Here is a 20,300-nt window from a genome sequence, read left to right as displayed (position 1 = left end):
TAATCAATACTTTCTATTGTTAATCAATTTTTTTTTTTTTTTTTTAATCTGATACTACTACAAATTTGATACTAGTTGATTAATCACTCGTATCACATGCTGAGTCATCAGCTATGCCACGTTTAACACAACTGCAAAGACCAGGATGTTTAACCGCCACTTGGTTTGACACAACCCATCTGGAAAGTTCCACACACTTCTCTTACTCTTCCAGACAAATCCTTCTATTTCTCTTCCTTTCTCTTCTCCCTTCAAAATAAGAACATCACTCATAACTCATCACTCAAATCCTAAAATCTGAGCCAACAACAACAACAGTGCCAACATACTCATTACCAAATAGCAAGTATTTATAAATTCAGCTAAAAGGTCCGAGCTTTAGCTTAAGAAGAAGAAGAAGAAGAAGGAGATGGGTGTGGATTACTATAAGGAATTGCAGGTGGACAAGAACGCCAAGGATGATGATTTGAAGAAAGCTTACAGGAAGCTTGCCATGAAATGGCACCCTGACAAGAACCCAAACAACAAGAAAGAAGCCGAGGCCAAATTCAAACAGATCTCCGAGGCCTATGAGGTATGCAGCGTATGCTTATGATTTATGTTGTCATTCACTTTGTCCTTGATTTTCTCTCTTTGACTATGCATTCTCTGACAGCTTTTTGATATGCTCTGATACAATGTTGTTCATAATTAAATGATCATGTATGAATATCTTTGCTGATTATATCAGATTATATCAGGTAGTGAAAATTTGATCATTTATATTATATCTGACAAAAGAGAACACTTTTTGTCTCTCTTTTTTGGTGCCCCATGAAACCTATGTCGCGATTTATCATCTGGGTATTCTAGATTTTAGCCTTTTCCGGGCTTTACATTTGCCCATTTATTATTTTCCTTCTTTATTTTGTTTTATAATTAAGCCTCATTTTTTAATCACATATTATATCTTTGTTTAAAGTAGGTTCTAAGCGATCCCCAAAAGAGAGCAATCTATGATCAATATGGTGAAGAAGGGCTCAAAGGCCAAGTGCCACCACCTGATGCAGGGGGACCTGGTGGGGCCTCCTTCTTCCAAACTGGGGATGGCCCAACAGTGTTCAGGTTCAACCCCAGAAATGCAGATGACATTTTCTCCGAGTTTTTCGGCTTTTCGAGCCCGTTTGGAGGAATGGGAAGCAGTGGGAATGGAATGAGGAGTAGTTCAAGGTCATTTGGTGGGATGTTTGGGGATGATGTATTTACTTCATTTGGGGAGGGCAGGCCTATGACTATGAGTCAGGGTCCGCGAAAGGCTCCTCCTATTGAAAGAACGCTACCGTGTAGCCTCGAGGAGCTATATAAGGGAACTACCAAAAAGATGAAGATCTCAAGGGAAATTGCAGATGCCAGTGGGTAAGTATTTTCTACTTTGTTGATATATTTAGTTATATTGCTATTTGCAGAATTCCCATATGTGCTTACTGTGCATTTGAATTGTTCATTTTCAGAAATCTAAATGGTCGCCTATATGCATTTGGTTTTGTTTCTTAGATTAAATTTCCTGTAGATGGCCTTCCTACTAATTGCAGAAGACTTTTCTGCTTGTTCTTCGATGCATGCCTACTTTTCTGAACTAGTTTCTTTTACTCTCTCTTATTTGTCCTCTTCTCAAAATAGATGTCCACTTTCTGAAATGTATTTTCAAAATGTGTCTTTCAGAAATTAACCTTAAAACAGTTGTTTCCTTAAAAAGTTGGGTTACGAAGGTGGACAAATAAAAGGGGACAGGAGAGTATCAAGGATAGGAATGGTATGGGATGTAAATATGTTGTAGCATTAATGTAATGCAATGCTTTTGTGGCAGCAGAAGATTAAATATCGTGTTTGGGCTTAGATCTACATCATGTGCTTTATGAGTTCTTTCTTAAAAACAGCTTCATTTGCAAAAGTTTCTAGGTCTCCATAGGCAAATGTGCACTTGTGCACGCACACAGGAACAGAGATACTTTCAGGGATGGTGGCTATGATAGTAGCAGCAGTGGCGGTGGTCATGATGAATTGTGGTTATAGCCATCCATTCACAATTGCTGTCATCATCATCACCAGATTCACCACTACTTGATTCTTATTGCTGCTGGCTGCAATTGCCACAGCAGTCAATGCCATCCCCATGAGCATCACCATTTGGATTGGAGATATGTTCCTTCTGCTCGCTCTCTTTGAGCTATAGGCATTAGGCAGTGAGATGGCCACCATTAACCACAGATAGGTTGTTAAATTCATTCTACTTAATGGTTGAATGAATTTAAATCTAATGTGATTTTCAAAGAATAAGCAGTTTGAGTAGAATTTCTCTAGTAGAGTGTGCAGTGCTCTTTTTTTTTTTAAAAAAAAATCCTCGACTGTGTCAACGCGTTGGTGGATACAAAGGGGGGCGGGGCAGGGGTGCTCGCTCCTCCAAAATTTTTTGAAATTTTTGTTTTTTTAGGGTAAATTTTTTAGTTTTCTTGATCCTAGCCCTGCTCTAGCTTCTCCCGCTCAGATTGGTTCCCTTCTTGTCGGCAGTTTCTTCTTCTTTCTTCTCTGCTTGACATACACTAGGTTTGGCTTATCAATCTTTGCTTGAAAATTCTTCTCTCTGCTTGACCTTCTTCTATTTTTCTTCTTCTTCTTGGACAAAATCTTCTTTTTCTACCTCTACGCAGGAGAAAATCACGGCTTCATATGAAACGCTTATAACCTCAAATAGTGTAGTAGTATATTGATTTTACTTATTGTCTTGTCTTTTTTATGAAGTCTGCAGACATTAGAATTAGTAGAGTACAAATCATAGGTGATAGATCAATAGATGTGTGAGGTGTTGAGCACATGCTGTGTTCTTGTGGTGGAAGTCTTTATTGAAAGATTCAATTTTCAATAGAGACAAGCACGTTGAGCTTGTGAAATTGTACCTTCATTCAATTTCCAAACCTCAAAGGTGGAGATTCATTAAAAAAGAAAAAAAGTAAAAAGAAACTTCAAAAGTGGAAGTGAGGAAAGAAGCACATGCAATAGAAATTAGAAGCATGTTAGTGTATCAATTGTTAAAATTATAGCTCCTCAGGCATATACAATAGTAACAATCTCACGCATGTTTAGCTGCACTATAGTTTTAATTTTTTGCTTTTACTTTATAGTCAGGTTTGTTTGAGATTGCGTTAAAGGAGTTTAAAAAGTGTTTTTAGTACTTAAATAGTTATTTAGACAACAAAATATTGGTTTGCTAACAAAATTTAAAAAACACTTTTTTCTTTAAAAACTTTGAAAATTGCATTTTAGGAAAAGCTTGAAAATGATATATTTTCCAAAAAGTTCTTTCAGGCTTTTTTATAAACAAAAATTCTATTTCTAAACGCAATCACAAATAGGCTTTTAGCTAGCACACTAAAGAGTGTTGCAATTATAGACGCATTGTAGTTTATGCTTTTGTACTAGTGCTCCATCTTGTGCAATTTACATATACTGTGGACTGTTTCTGTTCATGAAGTTTCACCATTTGTGCTGCAGTTGTGGCTGTTGAATGGCTATATAGGCTTTTATCTCATATCATGTCCTTTTTCCAGAACATGGTGGTTATGGTTTATTAACTTTTTAACATCTTGTTTTACAGGAAAAGCTTGCCCGTGGAGGAAATCCTAAGCATCGAAATAAAGCCTGGGTGGAAAAAGGGAACAAAAATCACCTTCCCAGAGAAAGGGAACGAGCAGCCAAATGTGATTCCTGCAGATCTTGTATTCATAATTGATGAAAAACCACACAGCACATTTACGAGGGATGGTAATGACCTGGTTGTCACACACAAGATTTCGCTTGCAGAAGCATTGACAGGCTACACAGTCCACCTCACAACACTCGATGGGAGGAGCTTGACCATTCCCATCAACAATGTAATTCATCCAAACTATGAGGAGGTTGTCCCAAAGGAAGGTATGCCAATACCAAAAGATCCTTCCAAGAGAGGTAACCTGAGAATCAAATTCAACATCAAATTCCCAACAAGGTTGACACCCGAACAGAAGTCTGGAATCAAGAAACTCTTGTCACCTTAAATTGGATTGTTGTGGCCACTTCTCATTGTTAATTAAGACCCTTTGTGGGAGAGAGATGGCTGTGATTTGTATCCGAAAGCTTTTTGCAAATTTAGTTCAGCAGAAAATATAAAAAAATAAAAAATAAAGCAGCTAATAACCTATGTTTTGTCAGCTACATACTGTGCTCAGCGAGTGATGTTTGATTGTTTGTAAGAAAACATCTTAGAGAAATGGCGACCCTAAATATAGAGGGTTCATCACATCTGAAATTTGGCTTCATGGTATTTGCAGTATAACTTGCTGAAACTAAATTGGTGGATTCCTGTCAGACTATTGATATATTTAAAAAATAGGATACAACATAAAAAGCATTGTTGTCATCATGCTTAAAATACAGAATCTAATTGCCATCACCAATGAATTATCGTGACAGCTCTATTTTAAGAATTCTGAACTACTCTTTCGAAGATCATTATTACCCCACTAATTGAAACAAAATAATAAATTAGGGTAAAAAAAAAAAAAAGAGGGGGTGATGCTGTATTTTTCTTTCGCGATACACAAGTTCTGACGCAAATGAAGCTGCAACATCAAAAATTTTATGCAGCCTGCATATAACTGCTGCAAGTGCACCAGCAAGAAATCATGGGACTTGAATCACTTCAACATCGTAACTTATTCACTATAATCGTCAGAAACTGCAGAATCTGAGCCTTCATCGTTTCCAATCCTGTTCGCTGTTCCATCAGAGCCCTCACTCATTTCTGCTTCTACCTCTGAATCTTCATCTACTGCCTCTTCAATGCCATTATCATCTTCAGAAGCATCCACATCTTCATCACTCGCTTCCACTAGACCCCCTCTCCACCCATTGGAAGCATTAGTAAACCCTATCTCCCAGTTTCCTTGATCATATTCCACTGCCTGGGCATTATCATCAGATTCCACCTCTTCTGGGTCGTTAATATTATCAGCACCCTCCATATGGAGCATGCTAATTTTTTCATCATCCCAATCCTCACCCACGTTGCTTGGGGATTCACCAATGCTCTTGGGGCTATCCGAGTCAGCTCTATGGTTCGGCAACCTCTCATCAACAGCCCTCTTTTCTACTCTCCTCCTCCTAACCGTTCGTCGACCCCGTCCACTCCCTTGACTATATGTTCTCTGTCCTTGCTGTCTTAGTCCATGAATTAAATTTTCATTGCTCTTAACATTTCGCCTGCCAGCATGAGAATTGAAAACGCGGACTTTTTTCTGTGACCTTTTACCACGTCCTTGGTCACGACCCCCTCGCCCACGTTTATAGCGGTTACGGGTACTTTTCATCTCAGCACTGTTCTTTTCTATCATGTCTTCAAAATGGTTTAGTTCTGCTAGTTCAACCTCCTTCACATTATTGAGAGGAGCATATCTTGAAGGAAGCTTCTGCGGACAAGACAAGAGAATTAGGTGATCAGTTCTTTTGCAAGATGATGAGAGAATTTAGCCACAAATGACATTAATCTAACACATTCTAGGATTTCCACCCAGTGAAATTTTAGAAACGATAGTCAGTACATATATTGATGCTAATCAATTGCTAATTATAAATGACTTGCCAACGCCAAGTTCTACATCCATAAAGATGCAGCGTACCGGGACATTTTGCAAAAGGTATTTCCTCCCCTACTTTCTTATATGGGCACACACCTTGAAAAGAAACAAAGAAATGAAAGGAATAAGAAAAGGAAAAGAACAAAAATAGAACTCACATTAAATTCTGTGACTTCCTTTTCCTCACAAGGCTCTGGTTTCTCTGGCTTCAAATAAATAATGGACGCATCAAGCTCAAAAAGTCTCAGAGCCACAGCTGCAGTGGTTTGTGGTATCCATGGAAGTAAAGCAACCGATTTAGGATCTGCAAAATCATGGAAAGCACTCCCGGACTGAGTACAGGAACCCAACAGCGCCTCTGTTGTTGCAAAGTTCGATGATAATAAGTCTCGCTTCAACACTCTCTCAAACAGAGTCAATATCTGAAACAAAGGTCGTCTAGTTGAGAAAATCATTGCACCAAAAAAGAAAAGAAAAGAGTAGCAGTAATACAAAGTAAACATAAAAAATTAATAAAAAAGAAACAGCAGTATGCAACAAGAAAATAGTGACCTGACTAATCAATTTCATATTTAAAAGAATTGTCTTCATGACACATACAATGGAGTTTTTTTTTAAAAAATAAATAAATAAAAAAGAATGAGGAATCATGAGTTTTCCATTTTAAAAACAATATTACATGGTAGTTTGTTTAAGCTAAATGTAAAATCGACAATAAATGATCTTTATTCATTTTCCTTCTCTCTATCATTGAATTTCAGAGTAAAAACAATTTCAAGTTTTTCCTACAAATTTACCATCAATTCATGCTTGAACAAAATCACAATGTCCGAGTATGTATAATGCTTTTTCAACCAGTCTAAGCTGCATGTATGCCATGTGCCAGCCACAGAATAAGTATATGCATCTATGAACATATGCACTCATAATTCCATGACACTTGCATATAGATACTAAATTATATTCTACGAGCATGCAACAGCAAATGTGCTTCAGTGCCTAATTATGATGATTAAAGGATGGTTATGCCCTTCCTCATTAAGACAAAAGAGTGGACCTGTGTCTTCCCAACTCTAAGGTATAGATCATGTACCAATTCAATAACACAGAAAAAAAAAACACCACACACACATCTCAACTGGCAAAAGCAACCTTCGAAAGTGACCATATTAAGTTCAGAAAACCCAAACACCATTAAACATGCTTCCACTAACATCAATAACAAAGTGTATTATATCATTTTGATGAAAATTAATATAAAAATCAACAAATAACTCACTGGTAGAAAATTTTTTGCCATGTCCTAACAGATGATACTAATCATCAGGAATCGACAGTGGAAGTATGCAGGAAAAACTTGGATGCATCAGCAAATTTAGTAGATGAAGTTTTTTAGGATTCCATCAAAAGTAATGAAGTAACCAGTAAACCTGTAAAAGATCCTCGACAGTCGATGACATGTTCAGTTTCACACCCCAGGTTCTTCGAAGGTCTTCCATCCAATATGACTGAAGAGCTTCTGGCGGGACAGACACCTGCCAACAAAAAAAAAAAAAAAAAAAATGTAAATGGTTTCCCACGCAACTCACACTACCCCCACAGGATTGAACCCGTAACACAACCTTCCACCCTGTCCTTAGGGAAGGAGACACCAACTGGTCCAAGGACAATTGGCATAAATAACATGAAGGCCAAGCTCAACCAGAACTCCAATACATGAGATGCCGGGAGCAATCAATACTTAACTATAAAGTTCGGAATTAATGGCTGATTATTTCAACACAAAAGCTCTTCAAGGTCATAGCTATCTTACCTCAATGAAACCTAATAGAGCCTTGAGCAATCTGATTCCGAGGGGAAGAGAAGATTCTAATAAACGGAAATTCCCACTATCTAACTTCCTTTTCCCTTCACATTGAACAGCATGCTCCGAAAGCTGAAGATTGTCATCAAAATTCCGGTGGCAAGAAAGGCAGTGGGACTCTTCATAGGAATAAGCAATAAGGCAGAAATCACAAACGCGCAACAGAGGTCCACACCTCTTTTTCCCATACTTCATTGCACATAATGTCAATGAATTAAAGCACTCTTTCCACATCCACTTTTGAAAATCTTGATATCTATTCAGAGCAGCCTTCTTCTCGGCTTCATTTCTCCCAAGCTCAATCCGGAACGAAGATGAGGTCTCCAATATATCCGAACTTAAACCACATATAGTACTGCTAGGACTGTCAAAAGCAACAGGGCAATCTGGACTAGAATTCATTTCATCAGCTTCACTTTTAACCCTGATTCCACTTCGGTCTGCTGTGTTTGCACACTGCATATTCCTTCCAAGATTTTCTTTAAAGGAGGTCTCAGCCCTTTGCAACATCAAGCGCAAATGGGATTCCCTAATCCCACGTGCATCCAAAGACATCAAAAGAGCATCAAAGGCCTACAGAAAATGAATTAAAAGAATTATAACCCTAAAATTTGATGCATAGTACGATCTCAAACAATAACAAGTGTACCAAAAAAATCAAGAAGAAGAATTTGACTAAATCGATCCTACTTTTATGTTAATATCAGTGAAAGGATTGAATAACTTCAAGTACCAATAAATTATGGATACTGTCATAGATGACCTGAAAAGATCAGGCTTCTAGAGAATATTAACATTAATCTTGGTCAAAAAATTCAATAGTTAAGTGACATCTAAGAGACAATTATCCACTGGAAGCAAGCAAACAAAAACCCAAGACAATCTATCATTTAATGAAAGCAAGCAAGGTAGGCCGTCACTATGGTTAGATGCAAGGCATAAAGTCCCAAGAACCTTAGACAGTCTCATAAGCATCATGGCCAACTGGCCAATCTTAAGTACCCACGGATTCCCCATTATTTTGAATGACTGAAGGGCCCAATAACAATTATTTCAAATATATGAACACAGGGCCACCAAGCCACCGTCAAGGACATTTACCAATATTCTTCCAGCTCAAAGAAGAAAGAGAAACTTCTTGCAAATCATTAGATGCATGACTAAATATTCCATTAATAAAAATAACATTCATATGGTATAGAAGTCGCACATGCTTTGGAATGGAGGAAAGCCCTCAAGAAGGAAGAGTTTCAGTACTTGTGAGAGGACAGGATAGACTCCATTTAAAAAAAAAAAAAAGATTCAAGCTAAAGTAATCAGTGAGCTGTTATCAAAAAGTTCCGGAAAGAAAACCCCAGACTATAGAGAGGTTTACTTAAATCCAGCATGTATTGATGCAGGGGGTGATCAAGAGGTAGGTTTCCTTGCAATAGTAGGTAGGCCAAAATTACATCACTTAAATAGCTAAATCTTATAACCCCCCCTCCCCCCCTGAAACAACTATTGCAAACTAAACTAAACTAAGAAAAGGAAGAACTAAACTCAGGCACAAAACTCTGAGATTCAAGTCATATATGAGCAAGGAAACAGAAAAATAACCGTAAAGTCCATTTACCTCTTCAGAATCAATAAGCCTCCAGTTGCCATCCTGCAATTCGATAAAGATCCTGCCAGAACCAGGATCACTGCTAGAAGCAGATGCAACAAACAGCCAGTATCGATTCCGTCTACGATCTTGTCCAAGAGGCAAGGACCTGTACACATACATCTCTTCAGCTCTGTGCGCAATATAAGATTTCAATTGTGAGCGTGTCCTTTTTGAAGCATATCCAAGTTGCTGAACAAGAAAATTATCTGGACCCGTGGAGAAATCTTGAGCAACAGGGGTCCTTTCAGTAGGCATAATGTTGAGGTGATCCTGAATGCTCTGTGAACCAAGTAGGTTTTGGTTTTCAGCAGTACTAGGGGATGCCTCATTTTGATCATCAACATTAAGCAATGGGCTTTGGCTTCCCCCAACTGCAGTACTCGTAGGTTGTGTTTCAGCTTTGCTCCCCACAAAAGACGAGCCAAAATCTGATTTACTCATAATCTCTTCTTTCAAGCGACTTTTATCTAGCTGTGCTTCTGCCCACATTTGTTTCTTAAGAGCATTTGCTGCTTCCATACGATCCTGTAAAACTTTTAATGTCAAATTCAAGACAAAAAAAAAATCACAGATTTTTCTAAACATAGAAACATTTCCAGACTACAAAAGTGGCAAAACATGTTTACCTCAAGTACACCACGAATAGAGTTTCCTTCATTTGCAACACCAATCAAGGTAACAAGGGCATTAAGACGCTCCTCTACACTGAGATCAGAATATTCTCCTTCTGTAAGTCCTTGAATCCATGAGTCACCTGACTTGCTTTCATCAATCTCCATATTTTCTTGATCAAGATTATTGGCACTGATATCTTCACCAGCAACATATTGTGCAGTGGCAATGCTCGGACAGTTTTCATCTTTGGAATTGCTCAAGGGGATGGATGAAAAATCCTTCTCCAACTTATTTTGCAGATCGAGTGCAACATTATTGCATATATTTTGATTCCCACTTTCTAAGCAAGCTTTTACTTCACTGTAGGGAATGGAGGTTTTGTTTCCAATTGATGGAGTGGCAAAATCATCTACTTCAGGATCTTCATCAACATCATCACATTCAGAGTCTTCATCTCTTTCAACATCCTCAGCATCTTCTCTTTCAACATCCTCAGCGTCTTCTCTTTCAACATCCTCGACATCTTCTTCAGCCAAAAACCCATTTTCAAATATCTGAATTTTCTTTCTGGCAGCTGAAAGTATTGCCTCAGCATCAGCAGGATCCTTCCTGTAAGCAGCACGCACACGATATGTTGAAGGAGCTATTCTTTCGAAAAGCTTAGCATCCCTTGTCAAAGCAACAGAAATTGAAGCCTCCGGCGTCTTGCTTGTTGTCAGGTCCCGAAGTCCAGATTTCTAGCAGTATACAAATATATCAGTAAAAATCATTAAATTAAAAGAATTAAATCTCTGTCTCCCTACCAACCCTAGAAGTCTAGAATTGTGAATCTGGGCCTTTATCATACACACACAAAGCCAATGGATGAGAGGGTCAGTATCCAAAAGTCTAAGTTGATAACAATTTAAACTCACCTGAATCTTGTCTGCAAGTTCTAATACCGTTAATCCCTTGCTTCCCTCTAGTGAAAGAACATGAAAAGCAGCAAATTTGACAGTTCCAGGAGTCAAGCGATGCCTAGATCTTCGCGGAAGTAATAAACCTTTTTCTTGCATTATCACAAATGCATTTTCAGCTGCTGAACCATTACGGAGAGTAGAAATTATATCTTCACAACCTTTACCCTGCAATCACATATAAATCAATCGTCATTTAATAGAAGTAACACGCTATGACAAGCGTAATAAAAGGTCCTGAACTTCCATATCTGAACACACCCAATTGGTCAAGCCTATAATTAACGGTGACAGAAAACTTCAGATCACTCCAATTTCAACATGAAATTGATAAGAAACCACTATATTGGACAAGTGTCTACATAATAATATGCCTGCGTATCCTTGATCATTTTTCGTTTGATGTATAGGTATCTCTTTTATATACTTCTTGTGTACTTGGGTAGCACCCTTTCGTTTTTTATAAAATTTCAACTACTTATCAAAAAAATAATAATAATATGCCTACAAACTTTAATCAGGTGAATCTTCTGGTGAGCAAAATCTTAATCCGTGCTTCTCCCAACAACAATTGGAGTAGTTATGTTGTTTAATGGTACTCCAAATACGTATCAGATTCAGTAAAGATTCAGCACTTGACAATCCTCAAGCCCAAACCTTTCTCCTCGGAAAAAAAAAAAAAAAAAAAATCCATACCAAGTTACCAAGAAATAAACTCAATTCCACACCTCTTTCCAAGACGTTTACCAAGTTTACCTTAGAGAATGCATAAACATCTTTATAACACTGCTAAGCAGATCGCAGATCTCTCTTTGATAAGTAAGAGTTCTATTATAAAAAACCAAAAGGGAAACAACCCAAGTATCTACAAAAAAATTATCAAGCACTAAGACTGGCAATAAAACAAAGCTATGAAATCAGTTTATAGAGGAGGTTTGTAGTCAAAATCGTATTTGGGTTTGATTTTTGGCTGGGGAGATTCCACTAGAACATCTATTCCCTGAGCTTTCTCAAATTGCAGTGTATGGAGATGCATCTACAGCAGAAGTAGAGCTGTTGGCTAGTGGAGTTGTTGTCTTTGCAGTTTTGTTTGATTTGGCACAAACAAAGTGCAAAGACACTTGAGGACATTGAACTCTCAGTGGTGGAGTAGAAGATGTTTTCAAGATCATTTCTTGATTGGCTGACAGCTACAAATAGTAATCTTCTTCATTGTTTGTGGAAGAAGACCTCTCTAATTTTAGATCTAAATTTTTTACTATTTCCCGTGTACCCAAAAAAAAAAAAAAAAAAAAAATCTCTCGTGTACTCATTATCCATACTATTCTTTCAATAATTTCTATTCTTTATCAGCAATTTCTATTATTTGTGTGTGTGTGTGTGTGTGTATGTCTATATATATAAGAAAAAGATGCAAAATCAAGAATAAACTGGAAAAAGTGAAAGCGTTCCCTGCTAGTGATAAATTATAACAAATCTGATAGGTTCTTTTGAAATTAAAATTCAGCTATACAAAATATGGACATCTTCTGAAAATGCCTAATCAGATCATAAATTTGATGATTTCCCCAAACACGAATCTATACTTAGGATTCCCCTAAGCTTTATTTCATATTCCTGTAATGGAGCATAATTAAGATCGACCAAGGATTATGACTAAAGCATAATGGTAATATATAGCACTTAATGCAGTTGCTCTTTTTTCTTTCTTACTTTTTCCTTTTTTGGATGTTGATGCATAGTACATGTGAAAGCATGATGTATAATCCATTACATATACTTTCTATGAGTAACAAACTAGAATATAAATCCAATGCAGAAGGGCAAAATGCCAAAAGAAAAATACAACAAAATGTGAACCTCATCATTCTCATGCAGGTATGACCACGTGATACTCCTTTTTTTCAACTGTGGTCCAAATCCAGCAGAAAGTGCTAATTGCCGAAATATTTCAGGCCACGTCAGTGGATTTAAGTGCCGCTGCCAGTTCCGTATATCAAAGCCCCATGCATATGCCTAATACAGAAATAACATAAAAAAAAAAAAAAAAAGGTTCTGTAACAATGAGGAAAAAGTAGTATGGCAAACAAATAACTAATTCAAGTGTACATAGAACAGAGGTTACCCCTTCAACAATATGTGGATGTCCACCTCCCGGGTTAGCAGCACCGTTTTGATTCATTCCTAATCCGGTAGAAGGTGTCCTTGCAACATCTTCAATATCTTTTATTATCAACTTAAGAAGAGCAACATGTATCTCACCCGACAACCTTGAATCCTGAGAGAAAAATTATATGAACACCGCAATCAAGCAAAACCAGTTGCAGAAGATTGATTAAGAGTGGAATTTGAAAGCAAAGACCTCATGAATGACTCACATAGTCATGAAAGGCTTGAACAAACTCATCAAGAGTAAACGGCCATAACTTGAGAACATCAACAAAAGTAATTAAAAATCTCCAGACCTGAAGACAACAAGGATATTCAAACACAAAATCAAAGGCATTAATTTATCCATTAGCAAAACTTCTCTCAAGAAAAGCAGCACACACATAACAAATATAGGGTAGAGCAGTACATTCATATCTGTTATTCAGTATGACATAAACATAGAAGCAAACTGTTATATAAAGCTGCTAACTTCCGCCAACGATGAAAGCATATAAACAACATTATTATTTGGAATTGGGTTTATTCTTAAAGCAGCAAAATGGAAATGTTCAAGCCAAAGCATAGACATAACCTTTTGTTCAAATAGTTACAAACTGTAGTGTGAACACAGAATATAGCATTATGATCCCTCATGCAACTATATAATGTCATAATTCCTGTACCACTACAATCTTTCCTCATCTAAAATGGAATGAAAATGACCAGTAGGACATACCATCAGAAGGTTGCCAATATTCTCCTCTGAATTGATCCAGGGTTGAATCGCAAACGGTTTTTTCAATTTCAGAGACTTAGGTGGGAAATCACTCAAAGAACCTACAACACAAAACTCGTGTGTGAGCTGCCGAGAACAATTTAGGAGTAACTACAGCAGATAAGAACATAGAGCAAACCAAATTTTGAGAAAAGGACAACCTCATCAGCAGAATAATTAAAGGACATTGTCAAACACTTGGGATGTGTTTAAATAGAATTTCAACATTAAGAATGGACTTGAAATTCAAAAAATTCTACTTTCTTCACTCAAATGCAAAAGTTAAAGGTGACAAGGGCAAGAACAGTTTATTTGTGAAATCAGAGTTAAGGTAAACATGAGCCCAACCCTTACTACAGATTAAATCTAAAACCTAATCAAGACTACATGAGAAGACAGGAAGACAAAAGACATTACAGGTAGATGTTCGCAAGCTAAGGTGAGAAGTATTTACAGAAACCGGAGCATTGAAGTAAACGTTACTCCAGAACTATGCTCCTTTTGCTATGCTCTAGGAAGATTATACTGAAAACTGAAACTTTTTGTAAGGAAAGGTTCAGATAATCTAATAATTGTAGCCGGAATCCAATTTTGCTTATTTTATCAGACCTTGTCTTCCAATATCTTTGAAGGGGAAAATGCTGTATAATTTGATTGGGAGAAAGTTATTTTTACGGTGAGATTTTCATAATCTGGGAGCCAAACTAACATGAATGAGGAGAGCCTAGTATCTAAGTATCTTTTCTTTTCCTCAGCATTCTAAAAGACCAGATTAAGGCTTAGCAAAAAGCAGTCAGGTAAATGCTTGAAGACTGAACCCAAAGTTCTTAATGGAATGCCTACCTCTGAATGATTCAATATTTTGCAAACTGTCATGATCGAGATGAATCATCGAGGATAAACCCTTGCTTGCAGCAGCTAGTTCCATCAGTTCCAGCTGTTCATCCTCAATAAGCTCCATAGATTCTCTAGCTATTTTTCGTGCAGTAGCCTTCTCAATGGCAGCTTTGCGTCTTACTTCTTCTTTCTCTTTGCGGAGCTCTTCTTTTTGCCTCCTTTTCTCAGCCTTTTAGGACCAGAGAGGGGAGAGCAGGAAGGGATAGATAGAAGGGGAAGACAGGGAGTGGAATTTGGTCACTTATCCCAGAAAATCAAAAAGTTAGCTCCAAAGAACTCACATTACAGAAACTTACTCTTAAATATTCTCTCTGCAAAAATTTTTCCCTTCGTTCAATTTCACGTCTTTGCTCACGCTTTGATCTCTCCTCTTCTCGCTGCTTTTCACGCATAAGCCTCTCTTCTTCCTTCCTTCTTTCCCGGTCTTGTTTTTCCATTTCTTTCCTCATTCTTTCTTCACTCTAATAAAACAAGGTTCATAATATCAGTGAAAAAATGGGGCTATTTGCCTTCTGGGAAGGGCACAACAGGTTAACTTCAGAGAACAAAGATTCATGACTCATAAGTTCAAACCTTTCGCCTCAGAATATCTTGTTTCTCAAGCTCTTTCCTCATCCGAATCTCATGTGCTTCAACATCTCTTGCAACACTAGCAGCATCTTCACTCTAAATGAAGAAACAAAAAATATAAAATAATCCTTGATAAAGACCAAAAAAAAAAAAATACAATCTGAATTAGTTTGACTGGTTTAAGATACCTTGCGTTTCCTCTCCTTCCTTAAAATAGCATCATTCTGAAAGATTTGCCCATCAGATGCTACACATGAATCTTCTGGTCCAATAATTGGATGATCACTAAACTGAGAATTAATTCTAACATTTGTAAGGGACTCCCTTTCTGGGAGTCGGTCATCATCCCTGGGAGGTGATGATAAGGCAAGTCCCTGCCTGTCTTGCTGAGACGAATGACGAACACGAGATGTGTGACCTTGGACACCATGAACCCTGGGCAATTGTTCATTTCCAAGCATAAATGATGAAGTTCTGGCAGTTGGACCATCAGCCATTGAGTCATGAAAATGAGATTGGGCAACTTGTCCAAATGCATCAGATCTAATACCAGGCTGGTCTGGAAGAAATGGATATTCACGAAGCACCCTTGCAGTAGCCTGGATAAATTTAATTCAACTTCAAGATGTTAATCCATAAAAATAGGCGGTGCAGATGTAGATGCTTCCAGCAAAACAATTTTCAGTTAAAAATAAAAACATCAGATGAAGACAAGCTACCAACAGTATAAAAATTTAAATATGGATATATTAAGAGTAAAAATTCTTACTTGATAGAGGGGGAATAAATGAAAAGGAGAGAAAAAAAAATAAAAAATAACATAAAAAGTAGCGAAGCATAAAGCAAGATACTTTGCGATTGGACACCGTATTTGGAAACAGATATATATGTTTGCTCTTTTAATTTCAGGCAATCAAAATTTCTATTTAGCTTGCAATTTCTTAGTAGAAAAGCTTATAGCAGACTGTAAAATAAACAGGAGCCCACAAAAATAGTTTCTTCATGTAAAGAATTCAAAATACTAAAAAAATTGGAAATTGAGTAGAAAAAAATGGAGGTATAGTACTAAGATGAAGACCCAGACATAATGAAGCATCAAGATTTATAACAGAAAAGGATACATCACGAATGATTTATCATGTTTTTAGCTTTTGTGATTTTCTTAATCTTTTTTTTTTTTTTTTTTTTTCCCTTATGGTTAGGTATTTCTTTGTGTACATCTTGTGTACTTGGGTTGCGCATTTGTGCTTTTTAATGAATTTCAATTACTTATAAAAATTAAAATAAAATAAAACTCACTGTGCATGCCAAAGTGATGAAGTATGCTGCATTTAACACAAATTTAATTGAAGAATTCAGAGACGAACTTTATATGACTTGGCATCACGTTGCTCATATAATTTGCCCTCATAAGGATGTCCTGGCCGCTTCTGCTGCTCTGGAACTGCAGCTTCACATGCAATACCAAAGGTTTAGCGTGAAAACAACTTACAAACTGGAACACACATAATATGTTGTAAGTAATGATTTGCAAGCAAGGAGGACAATAAAGGGTGGCAAGTCTGCTCTATATACAAGGAAGGCAAGCAATAGCCAGCTGATGAGACGATGCTCCACCGACCTCATTGTCAAATACTAACAAAATGTAGAAGGAAACAAAGATCTAGATTCTAAAGTCATTTCAGCAAATAAAAAAGTATTATGATAATTTTGACCATCAAAATCCTTATTCACTTCCCTAATCAAAACACACAATTTCTTTTCCTATTAGTAAGTTAGGCAAAACCTAATGGGTCTTGAACCCACCACCTGACCTTCCACCCATTCTTATGAAGAGAAGAAGTATCATTTCAGCCCGACCTCACCCTATGAAAACCATGAGCTAATTTTCATGAGCAGTCAAATCGACTGAACTCCACTCAATCACTAAGCCTTAATCCCCATTAAATTGAAGTCAGCATCACACAAGCATAAACCACAAACTATTTCACATAAAGATCATATTTAGGCAAAACAAAATACTCCATTTACAAATCTACCATAACCGATAACAAGAAAGTCTTCAAAATTAATATGTTCTAAGTAATTAAAAGAGAAAAAGTAATCTAGAACAGGCCCAAAAGTTCTGCAATCCACAACAACAATTCAAATATTTCACTTTTTTTTTAAAAAAAAAAAAAAAAAATTATGTTTAGTAGAATTTCAGATTATTCCACTATCTCCATCACTTATCAGATAAGAAATCTTGAGGGCTCATCTTTCATATACAATTGGCATATGTATATAGACTCTTTAAAGGGCAGGAATTAACAGCTGGCTAACCCTGCTAAAAACAAAAGCCAATCAAGTGCTTTCGTATTCTATACAAATAAATACGATAACTGATTAGAAGCACTAGTATGCCATGAAAAAAAAAGAGAAAGCCGAGTCAGAAGACACTATATAAGTGCATGGACCAACCCAACAGCAGTCAGTTCCATGAGAAAGCTCTATATGCATGTTTGTAGTCAGCTTAATTTAGGTTACAGATGGAATTATACTTTCACTTATCAAACCTTAGAGAAACGAATATAAAACACAAAGATAGTTGAAAATTCGTAAGACAGGGACAACAATTAACCAGACATCTTCAAACACCTAGTTATTTGCTAAATTAAAAAACTGAAATTTGACATATTATACACAATGCCATTGTCACCAGTGCAGATTCAGTAATAAACATAAAGACAATATACAATGCTTGATACTAAGCATTCTTGGAAGAGTAGTATTAAATAATATCCCACAAGACATTAATTTCAAAAACAAAAGACATAAGCTATACCTATAGGTGCCCCGAATGCGTCTGGCGGCAACGGATCAAACTCAATCCCGAGAATGGGCCCATCCTCCCTCAATGGCTCCCCCAACTGCGCCTCCACACAGGCAATGGCTCTGAGCTCCAATACCGACTGCGGTGACTCGTAATACCTCCTAACCATTGGCACATCATCTACCACATTCCTTGTCCCCACATTCCGAAACTCCAAACGGCCAACTGGGCTCGAACCCGAGCCCGAACCAGACCCGTAGTCACTACCTGGCTCACCCGCCCTCAACTCATCCACAGGAGACTCCGGCAAAGCCGCCGCCGCCGTTTTACGAGGCCTCTTGGCGGGAACATCCTTCTTGTCCTTCAACCTCCTGTGACAAAACCACATCTGCAATTGGCGATCCGAAAGCCCCAATTTTTCCGACAGCTGCACCCTCGTTGCCTCCGACGGGTACGTCTCCACTGAATCAAAACCACAAAAATCACAAAAAAAAAATAAAAAAATCAACAAATTAAAGAAAACAAATAATCAACGAATTTAACAAAGAAAAAAAAAAACAACAAATTTAACCAAACTCAAACACCATCATCTAAGAACAAACATAAACACACATGAAAAAAAACACAAAAAAAGCAACCGGTACGTACTGGCATAGGCTTTCTCGAGGGTTTCGAGCTGAAAGGGGGTCTTCATCTGGCGCTTGGGCTTGCTTTGCCCTTCACTGGAATTACCGAATTTGCTGTTACTATTGTTATTATTGTGATCATTGCTCTGGTTCCGATCTTCTCCTTCAGACGCGGCCTCCATGGAAGACGACGATCGAGATCGCAAAGCGACCGCCCCTTGGCAACCCTAGAAATTACACGGATCCAAAAAAGAACTCCCCAGGCCTCCAAACCCCCAAACAACACGATTATTTTATCTCTCTCCAAAACTCCTTCCGAAGACTGAATACGTAAAAGTCAAGGAAGCTAATAGCGGAAGAATTATCATCATCGAATATCAAATAAAAATACAACCAATAACAATAAATGTCAATTGGATTACGAAGAAAGAATAAGAAGCCGAATAATAATAAAAGAACAAACAAAAAATAGGAAAAGGCAAAATCACAACAGTCCCTCCTCCTCACTCTAATTCCACCTTCCATAATTCCCCTATTTTTTCTTTTTCTTTTTTTTTATTCTTTTCTTTCTTTTTAATGAACGGTGTTTTTGCGTCAAACTAGGCCTTAGCGTGGGCTAGAAAACAAAATCAACGAGTGAAACTGTCTCTGTTTAATTTTGATGAACCTTTTCTTATTGGTTCTTTCTTTTTTTCTTTTTTCTTTTTTCTTTTTTTTTTTTTAATTTTTAATTTTCTTGTTGAGTGTTTGTTTATTACGGGGGTCATAGCGTTTCGGTTTTTCTAAAAATTTGTTTTGTGGTTTGGGTTGGTTGGGATCGTTGGGGTGAGACGATCCGATCGAGTTGGTGTTTGTGGTTTGTCTTGTTGTGGGCCCCTGTATTCGTTTCTGCGGCTTACCCGACTATAATGAGCTGCTTTGCTAGCTTGTGGAATGGGCTTCTCAAAGCCCATTAAATGATCCCCATTTTCAAGTAAGGCCCGAAAGAAAACATAAAACCTTTTGAATTATATGTTTTATAGTACTATATATATATATGCTTTATATAATTCATCAATAATAATAGGAAAAAGTTCACATAACCCCCTCAAACTACCACCTAATTAACAATGTTCCCCTCAAACTTTCAATTGTGACAATGTCCCCCTTCAAACTACCAAAAATTGTCAATGTTCCACCCAATGACGAAACTACCCTTAATAAAATAAAAACAAAAAATAATAAAACTTTTAGAAAAAACCTAAAACTAATTAAAAAAAAAATCCAAAGGGTAGAAAATTAAAAATTAAAAAAAAAATCCTTTTTATAAGAAAAAAATTAAAAATTTTCGATTTTTTTTTTGTTATAAAAATTTCGTTTTTTATTTTGTTTTATAAATTTTTTAAAATAAAAATTTCGTTTTAAAAAAAAACTGTTCTTTTGAAATTAAAATTTTTGTTTTTTTTTTTAATTTTTTTTTTTTAATTTATAAGGGTATTTTTGTCTTATTAAGAAATATATAAGGGCATTTTGATCTTTTTGTTAGTCTTAGGGGGAACATTAACAGTTTTTGGTAGTTTGAGGGAAACATTGTCACAATTGAAAGTTTGAGTGGATATTGTCAATTGAATGGTAGTTTGAGGAGGTTATGTGGACTTTACCCATAATAATAATAATAAATAGCGTAAATCTATGAGTAAATGTGTATTTTGTCCGTAATAATACTTTAAAAACGGATATCAATTTATTAGACTACTTT

At 36.8% G+C, this 20,300-nt stretch overlaps 2 protein-coding genes across 4 annotated transcripts; one reads left to right on the top strand and one right to left on the bottom strand.

Annotated features, from left to right (window-relative positions):
• Window positions 1-219: 219 nt before the first annotated feature.
• On the top strand, window positions 220-4,578 carry LOC132172416 (uncharacterized). Its single transcript, XM_059583913.1, has 3 exons — window positions 220-574; window positions 965-1,395; window positions 3,632-4,578. Exons 1-3 carry the CDS (start codon window positions 410-412, stop codon window positions 4,068-4,070), a joined length of 1,035 nt encoding a protein of 344 aa, XP_059439896.1. The 5' UTR covers window positions 220-409; the 3' UTR covers window positions 4,071-4,578.
• On the bottom strand, window positions 4,354-19,152 carry LOC132172414 (homeobox-DDT domain protein RLT1). Of its 3 annotated transcripts, none has more exons than XM_059583911.1 (18): window positions 18,585-19,152; window positions 17,949-18,398; window positions 16,492-16,574; window positions 15,313-15,723; window positions 15,128-15,220; window positions 14,851-15,015; window positions 14,501-14,723; window positions 13,619-13,719; window positions 13,110-13,196; window positions 12,857-13,009; window positions 12,592-12,747; window positions 10,690-10,899; window positions 9,787-10,512; window positions 9,128-9,685; window positions 7,462-8,085; window positions 7,079-7,183; window positions 5,807-6,070; window positions 4,354-5,477 (listed from the first exon to the last, which is right to left on the bottom strand). In XM_059583911.1, the coding sequence occupies exons 1-18, from the start codon at window positions 18,742-18,744 to the stop codon at window positions 4,728-4,730; spliced, it is 5,319 nt and encodes a 1,772-aa protein (XP_059439894.1). In that variant the 5' UTR covers window positions 18,745-19,152; the 3' UTR covers window positions 4,354-4,727. The 3 variants fall into 3 exon arrangements, with proteins under 3 accessions (XP_059439894.1, XP_059439893.1, XP_059439895.1); XM_059583910.1 differs by having other exon boundaries at window positions 4,354-5,480; window positions 18,585-19,151; XM_059583912.1 differs by having other exon boundaries at window positions 4,354-5,480; window positions 16,492-16,568; window positions 18,585-19,151.
• Between the last annotated feature and the right edge of the window lie 1,148 nt (window positions 19,153-20,300).

The sequence above is a fragment of the Corylus avellana genome, chromosome ca2, assembly GCF_901000735.1.
Source record: "Corylus avellana chromosome ca2, CavTom2PMs-1.0".
In the NCBI taxonomy this organism is placed as follows: Eukaryota; Viridiplantae; Streptophyta; class Magnoliopsida; order Fagales; family Betulaceae; genus Corylus; species Corylus avellana.
The sequence above is the reverse complement of the archived record's forward strand: the minus strand, read 5'-3'. Positions and strand labels throughout refer to the sequence as shown.

Excerpts from the sequence above, each read along its gene's own strand:
- LOC132172416 (XM_059583913.1), top strand. The coding sequence starts at position 410 with ATGGGTGTGGATTACTATAAGGAATTGCAGGTGGACAAGAACGCCAAG. Across the intron at positions 575-964 it reads AGATCTCCGAGGCCTATGAG|GTTCTAAGCGATCCCCAAAA; the intron begins GTATGCAGCGTA and ends TGTTTAAAGTAG. Across the intron at positions 1,396-3,631 it reads GAAATTGCAGATGCCAGTGG|GAAAAGCTTGCCCGTGGAGG; the intron begins GTAAGTATTTTC and ends CTTGTTTTACAG.
- LOC132172414 (XM_059583910.1), bottom strand. The coding sequence starts at position 18,744 with ATGGAGGCCGCGTCTGAAGGAGAAGATCGGAACCAGAGCAATGATCAC. Across the intron at positions 16,575-17,948 it reads CGCATTCGGGGCACCTATAG|CTGCAGTTCCAGAGCAGCAG; the intron begins GTATAGCTTATG and ends TTGCATGTGAAG. Across the intron at positions 13,010-13,109 it reads TTCAAGCCTTTCATGACTAT|GATTCAAGGTTGTCGGGTGA; the intron begins GTGAGTCATTCA and ends TTTTTCTCTCAG.